The following is a 7004-nucleotide window of genomic DNA, read 5'->3' as shown; positions in this document are numbered from 1 at the left end:
CGTGTGTGTGTGTTGGCTAAACATAACCATGTGTGTGTGTTGGCTAAACATAACCATGTGTGTGTGTTGGCTAAACATAACCACATGTGTGTTGGCTAAACATAACCACGTGTGTGTTGGCTAAACATAACCATGTGTGTGTGTGTTGGCTAAACGTAACCACGTGTGTGTGTTGCTGAAGAAAAAAAAAACCCATCAATTTGCAGTGTTGTACTGACGTAGTGCTTTTATTTTGAAAGAGACTGTATCAAACTGTACATTTCCTGTGAAAACAGAAGTGTATTTTGAAAACAGACAATGCATGTAACAGGCTGAAGTTGACACGGTGTCCCAGAACTTCAACAACCAACACACCCAGGGTACCTTGGACGTCATATGTGGACGTGGAAAGTTCATGACCAAACGTGGACATGTGACGAGGTCACAGTGAGGATGATGATGGTTCAGTCCTTCTTACCTTACTGGGAGGAACTTTTTAAATTGTTTTCATGTGCTTTAGAATTGATAAAGTTTTCCATACTTAGTTTCTTAGTTAGACTGCAAGACACTGACACTTTCTGACACATTCAGTCTGACTTTGTCTCTGCAGCCAATAGCAGCCTCTGACAGAGGGTATTAAAGTGCTGAGTCAGTGGTTCAGCAGGAAAGAGTTGGACGGAGGAGTCAGCGGTTGACATCTTTAGCCTACAGACGGGACAGATTTACTGATGAACTCCCAAACACCCAGAACAAGTAAAACCTGTTGATCTCTTTTTGTACAGGGCTTAACTGTCAGCATCTCACCATGTCTGAGTCCTTAAATCTAATTTTCTTCAAACAAGAGAAACATTGTAGAGATAATTTCACCTCAGATGTTTTCAGACTTTTGCTATATTGGCATATATTTTGACTCTTGTGATTTGATGTGCCTTACTGTAGATGTTTTTGAAAAGTGAAATGATCTGACTCTACTGGCTGAATCTTTTAATTATTGTTGTTCTGTTTACAGTATTTTTCAGTTCTCTCTTAAATGTGAAACCCAGCAGCCTGAGGAGAGATGAGCCAGCTTTTTATGTTGTTGCCTTGTTATATATTTGCTGTTGAGTCCTTTCAAAGCTCCCATGAAGCCAGATGACACTTGAATGTGAAGCAATGTGAAGCAATGTGAAGAAATGTGGTAAATGTTGCGGTGTTTCTGTTAGAAGTGTTTTTTCAACACACAGTCTAATTTATGTGAATGAAAATCATTTTTTTCTCAGACATCCTCACAAACAGAACAACATTTAGCGCCCTCTGTCCTTGGACCCCAGATTAGGATCAGGAAACACTCAATCTTTTTTCCTGTTAAAGGATTTAACCTAGGAAGAGCAACAGAGCAGGGTTCCCTCCACCAGGATATCGTCTCCACAAAATAGACAGATGGACCTTGAATACAATCACAATATGGAGAAACACAAAGTGAGTGTTTGGTAAATAGTAATAATTTAAAGAGTTTTAGGAAGAGTGTTTGTAAAAGTTTTTTTAGAGTGAAGACTGTGAGTCAGAGAACACAGAGCATGGCCCCAAAAACAGGATCAGGCAACATCACCAAAAGGTACGGACAGACCTTAAATGACAAGATAATCCTTATGAGTTTGGGTCTTATGATATCGCAGACCTTTTTGTTTTTCTGCTGAATACATCCACAATTTTGGCAGGTGTCACAGCCGTGCCTCGCTCTGTGCTTTTGCTAATTAAAACTACAGAACTACAGCTAATGCTGAATTGTTTAAAGAATAGTAAGCTTATTGTTTTAGCTAAGCTTTGGGCCAAATAAAAGTTGCAAAGGCTTTTGTTAAAAAAAAATTGTTGGTCACATTATAGGCAGCTGAGCTGCAAGGATGGTGAGGAAGAAGTTTAGATATAAAATCCATGATCCAAATATTAAAAATCAGCAGGTCATCAATGCAACACAAAAGATTTCATTATAGCGAGTGAAAAAAAATCTTCAAAACATGATCTTAAAACCAAGTAAGTCAAATCAGGAAAGACTGACTATGACTGAAATAAAATCATCTGTATTGAAATGGGACAGATTTATACCCATTACAGCGATTGTTTTAAAAGTTTTAATTTTTTTTTTTTTTTTTTTTGACGCAGTAAAACACAAAATGATTGTGAATGAATGAATGCAATGTGATTTCCTAAACAAAAACCAGACCTTGAAAAGGTCACTTGGCTATGTGCCTGCTAAAATGTTACAGTTCTATTCACATAATGACACAAAACATTATAAATAAAAAGTCACCATTATGTGATTATGTATTTAAATGTATTTCTTTACTCAACATTGTAATTCTAGGACTGGTCCAGCTGTCTACTCTGTAAAGACAATATCAATGCTCAGTCAAGGAATACAGACTATGGTTCATTTTACATGATAGTGTTAGTGTTGGCAGTAGCAAAATTAACAACAGTCACTGACTATGTCTACATGCACACTAATATTACTGCTATTATTCTGAATAATTTTCTGGATTTGATACAGGTCTTGTAAAAAGAAATATTCTGTATGTAGCATTTTCCAATTAAGACATGCAAGATATGCTGATATTATTCAGGCTTTAACAGTGTTCTTTGGACATATTTACTGTATAATGAATTCAGAATATGTTTCTCAGGTAGTGTTTTTACTGTGACACACAGCCTCTTGTCTGTTTCCTGTCAGCCCTAAATCACAAATTAACTCATCAACAGCTTTTCAGGCTGGTGAAGAAATGCATGGTCGGAAGGAAAGCCCACATATCTGACTGGAAAAACAAATGCACCTATTTTTAAACATGATGAAAGACTTGGATAGCAGCAGGTTTCTGGGTATGTGCACATATCAAAGCGCCGACCTTTTGGAGAAGATAGTCGGAGGCTGCATTCACACAGTCCAACAAGTTCACCGCCTGTGGAAAACTGAAAAAATCCTATTTTGATACAAAGAAGCAAAATGACACAAGCGGCTTCAGCTGTTCCACTTTACTAAAGTTTGATGTGACAAACGACATTTTAAGACATGTTAATCAGAGTATGTACAGCTGCATACAAACAGGAATATTAGTGGAATATTCACTTACACAGCTTTACAGTTGAGTAGGAATGTTACCTTTTTCAGAATAAGGGCAACAAAACAATTTGTGCATGCAAATGTAGTCAGTGAAGCTTGTTAGGGAGCTACAGGTGAATCTGTGGCTTCAGCTGTGTGTGAGACACATTCAGGAAAATTGTCACGTCAGTGTCAATCAACTGAAAGTTACATGTTATTTATGTTGGCTGGACACGAAAAGCACAGGTGTCGTCACAGAGCTCAGGTCCACTCCAGGAAGCAGGTTTAATAAACTCTGAGTCTAACCCTGAACCCTGAGATGGAAAACTGAGTTTTCAGTTTCATAACAGCTGATCTTGGTCAGTTTGGTCAACTCTGAGTATGGTGACTCTGAGTTAAGCTTGTGCATGGTGAAAAAGAAAAGCTATCATCAGTGGAGCTCCGATTTTAAGATTCAACATGGCAGTGGGTCAATAAAAGGCAGAGCCTCCATTTTAATCCAGACCACATAGTGATATTAATAACTGGGATCGCAAGCTCCATTGCTGGGGCTTGGCAGAATTATGATGAATTTGACATATATTTGTCAGCACATATACAGACTGTGCACATTTATCTTTTTTTTTTCTTTTTAAACTGAGTCAGAAGGCAGAAAAGTGTCGATAAATAAGAACAATAAAGTTAGATTCCGTGTCCATTAATTCATCATTTAGGCTTCAGGCTACATTATATCTTAAATCTTTAAGTTCAGCTTTAATTAATTAATTTAATTTGACGGGGACAAAACACAGGGGCAGAAACTGAAGATGGTAAAAATGGTAAAAGTTTTAAAAAACATATAAATCAAAGACACAGAGACATAATTATAACCAGGTCCAGGATATAATGTGGTTGATGATTTGTAATTGAGGAACAGGATACAGTAGAGCCTTTGGCTACTACAACAGATGTAATAAATGTCAACATTTAAATGAAATGCTTCTAAAACATATTCAGACTATAAACGCAATCTATTTAACAAAACCTCACATTCATATTCTGCAACTGCGCCACCATCCTGCTCACTCAGAAATAGCCTGTTAACATATGATGTCCAGTATTATAGGAATAATGTTCCATTAGTGCAGCCAATCACATCATTAGTGATGAAGAGAATTATTAATTGATCCGATGTGTCAGAAGCTTCTTACCGATTTTTACAGTTCAAACTAAGATGACACATTATGTACAATAAACACTTTAGTGTAACAGCTTTACCAAACTGACAACTAACTCAGAGTTTCCCTTGTCTCAGGGTTAACTAACTCAGAGTTTTTACTGAACCCGCTTTCTGGAATACACCCCTGGACATGTTAATGTTTGAATGTGTATTTTGTTTATATTCAGATTACAGACTGTGTCTTTGAAGAGGTGACAGAACTTTGAGAAATGTTTCTCTGATTCCAGGTAATCCAACTAAAACCCTGAACAAGGAGTAATGAGGAGGGGAGGATGGAGAACGTCTCTTTACACACACATTTCGTCCTTGATGGCTTCAGTGAACTCGGAGTTCTGAGGCCCGTCCTCTTCATCCCGTTCTTCATCATGTTTGTTGTGGCGCTGTCGGCCAACTCCATGCTGCTGTACGTCGTCATTTCACAGAGAAGCCTCCACTCACCGATGTACATCCTCATTGCCGGCATGGCGTGTGTGGACCTGAGCGTCCCACTGGTCATTGTCCCCAACATGCTGCTGAGCTTCCTGTTTGACTGGAGGGGAATCTCTCTGATTGGCTGCCTGGTTCAGATGCACTTCATTCACTTTGTTGCATCTTTTCAATCCACATTGTTGGTGTGGATGGCACTGGACCGCTACTTCGCCATCTGTACGCCTCTCTACTATCATGAACGCATGGCGCTACCACGATTCCTCAAGTTTATCATCCCGCTTGTGGTCAGAAATGTCTTTTTGGTCACACTGTTTGTGTGTCTGGCAGGATCGTTGTCATTTTGCGCTTCAAATGTAATGAACCACTGTTTCTGTGAGCACATGGCCTTAGTGGAGCTGGCCTGTGGAAGCACCGCCATCAACAACCTGGCTGGTTTACTGACCATATTTCTCAACCCTGTGGCCGACTTTGTCTTTATCGCAGCTTCCTATGTGGTCATATTCAGCTCTGTGCTCAAGTCCAACAGGTCTGGGGTCAAAGCACTTCACACCTGCATCACCCACATCGTGGTCATCACCGTCAGCCTTACCATTGCACTTGTTGCTTTCCTGTCTTATCGTATCAGAAATGGACTTCCTGCCGCCATTCGGGTTTTCTTTAGTACCATGTACGTGTTGTTCCCGAGCTGTTTCAACCCGATCATCTACGGCATCAGAACTGCAGAGATCCGACAGCACATCCTGAAGACCCTGACGTGCTGTCGTTTTGTCCAAACTGTTCCCCATTCTTAAGGAACGATTAAAAATCTGTAATGTAAAATGTATCATATCATCATATTTTTGTCACATGGAATTAATACAAGGTACAATTCCAATAAAATATCATCCTTTGACTTGTGCACTGTGATTTAGTTCTTTTTTATGTTTTCTTACATTGTTATCTGCTGCCTTATTCTCCAGGATTCTGCATGGTTTCTGGTTGTGGACTAATTTAACTGTCCACAAATCTCAACCTCAACAAGATGATGCATATGGTCACTTCCACTGAACACGGCAGTGCTGCTCCGCAGTGATCTCCACACTGTGAAATATTATGATGGTTATCCATGGCAGAAACAGGACAGCACCTCACATTCCTGCCAACACACCACTCCTTATACGGCATAAAACTCACTCCTCCTCTCCATCTCTCATCAGAGTCCTCTGCTTCGTCGGATCTGCATATAGAAAGGAAGCCACCTGGTTGAACAGAGCTGTACAGGATTTAGCCAAGTTTCAGTCAATCAAAGGATATTACAATCCTGATTAACCCCTGTACAGTGGCTGGCAGGATGTTAGTTCAGCTGGTGCTAATCTACATCTTTTTCTCAGTGTTTATTGACGTTTACATTTGGAAACATGGACTTGGCTAACTAGCAGCTAGAAGTCAGCAGGAGGAAAGTTTACAGACTGGTGAGTTGATTTCCTCATCCTGATGAGGACCTACAGCTACACGCCATTAACTAAGGACAAAATGGCTGACCAGAGACAACTACAAAGATGTCCAAATCAAAGCAGGGAGGGTTCTTCCTCACCACATGAGATCATTCAGAATAGAGCATGTGAGAGTGGAAACTATAGGCTCCCTCTCTACATGTGTAGCTGGGTGTAAAAGCCAAATTGGTATGTATATTTGTGATCTGTGCTGTACATGTTTAGTTGCATGTAAGACTGTCTGTGTGAAGCGTTGGCTAACTAACATCAACTTAGCTTTGGCAAAGCCAGATAACCAATGACCTGAGTACAAAGAGATCACAACAAGAAACTCATTGGAAAACATTAAATCAACACGTGTTACACATACATTTACGAAATCTAACAGTCCTATTTAGCTTGCACTGTTGAACCAAAGCTGTGCCCAGTTGTTACGTTACCAGTCCATTAATGGAGGGAGAGTTGATTGTTGTGATGCTTCTTAGTCGGCAGTTATCTCTTTTGATGAGCCTGGTTTAGATGAGTTTTGGTTCCAGTGCTGTCCTTGCTGTGCCGTATGCCAATGGTGCAGATCAGAGGAATTTAATTGCACTGTGTCTCCTTACAGAGTTAAGAATTTGACACTAACTCTCCTTTGTTCTGCTTTGCTTGGAAAGTTAGCCAGTAAACTTTGTGTCTGTTTTGAGCAATAACTCGTCTGGTCTCTTCTACCATTCAAAAGAGTTTTTGTGTCTGTTTGAGCCAAGTTCAGAGAGCTATTGTTTGCTACTTCATATAGCAGAGGTGGGAAGGAGTGGGGGATGGGCGTAGAAGCTCTATTAACTGTGGACTT

The 7004-nt window shown here is 39.8% G+C and overlaps 1 protein-coding gene across 1 annotated transcript; it reads left to right on the top strand.

The window, feature by feature from the left end:
* The first annotated feature begins 1535 nt into the window (after positions 1–1535).
* LOC126400671 (olfactory receptor 52K1-like) lies at positions 1536–5491 on the top strand. The gene is made up of 2 exons (XM_050061566.1): positions 1536–1573; positions 4525–5491. Exons 1-2 carry the CDS (start codon positions 1536–1538, stop codon positions 5489–5491), a joined length of 1005 nt encoding a protein of 334 aa, XP_049917523.1.
* Positions 5492–7004: the final 1513 nt, after the last annotated feature.

The sequence above is a fragment of the Epinephelus moara genome, chromosome 2 (genome assembly GCF_006386435.1).
Source record: "Epinephelus moara isolate mb chromosome 2, YSFRI_EMoa_1.0, whole genome shotgun sequence".
NCBI lineage: Eukaryota > Metazoa > Chordata > Actinopteri > Perciformes > Serranidae > Epinephelus > Epinephelus moara.
The sequence above is the reverse complement of the archived record's forward strand: the minus strand, read 5'-3'. Positions and strand labels throughout refer to the sequence as shown.

Coding starts and splice junctions, on each gene's coding strand:
- LOC126400671 (XM_050061566.1), top strand. CDS start 1,536: ATGGCCCCAAAAACAGGATCAGGCAACATCACCAAAAG. Junction 1,574..4,524: donor TCAGGCAACATCACCAAAAG/GTACGGACAGAC, acceptor ACCCTGAACAAG/GAGTAATGAGGAGGGGAGGA.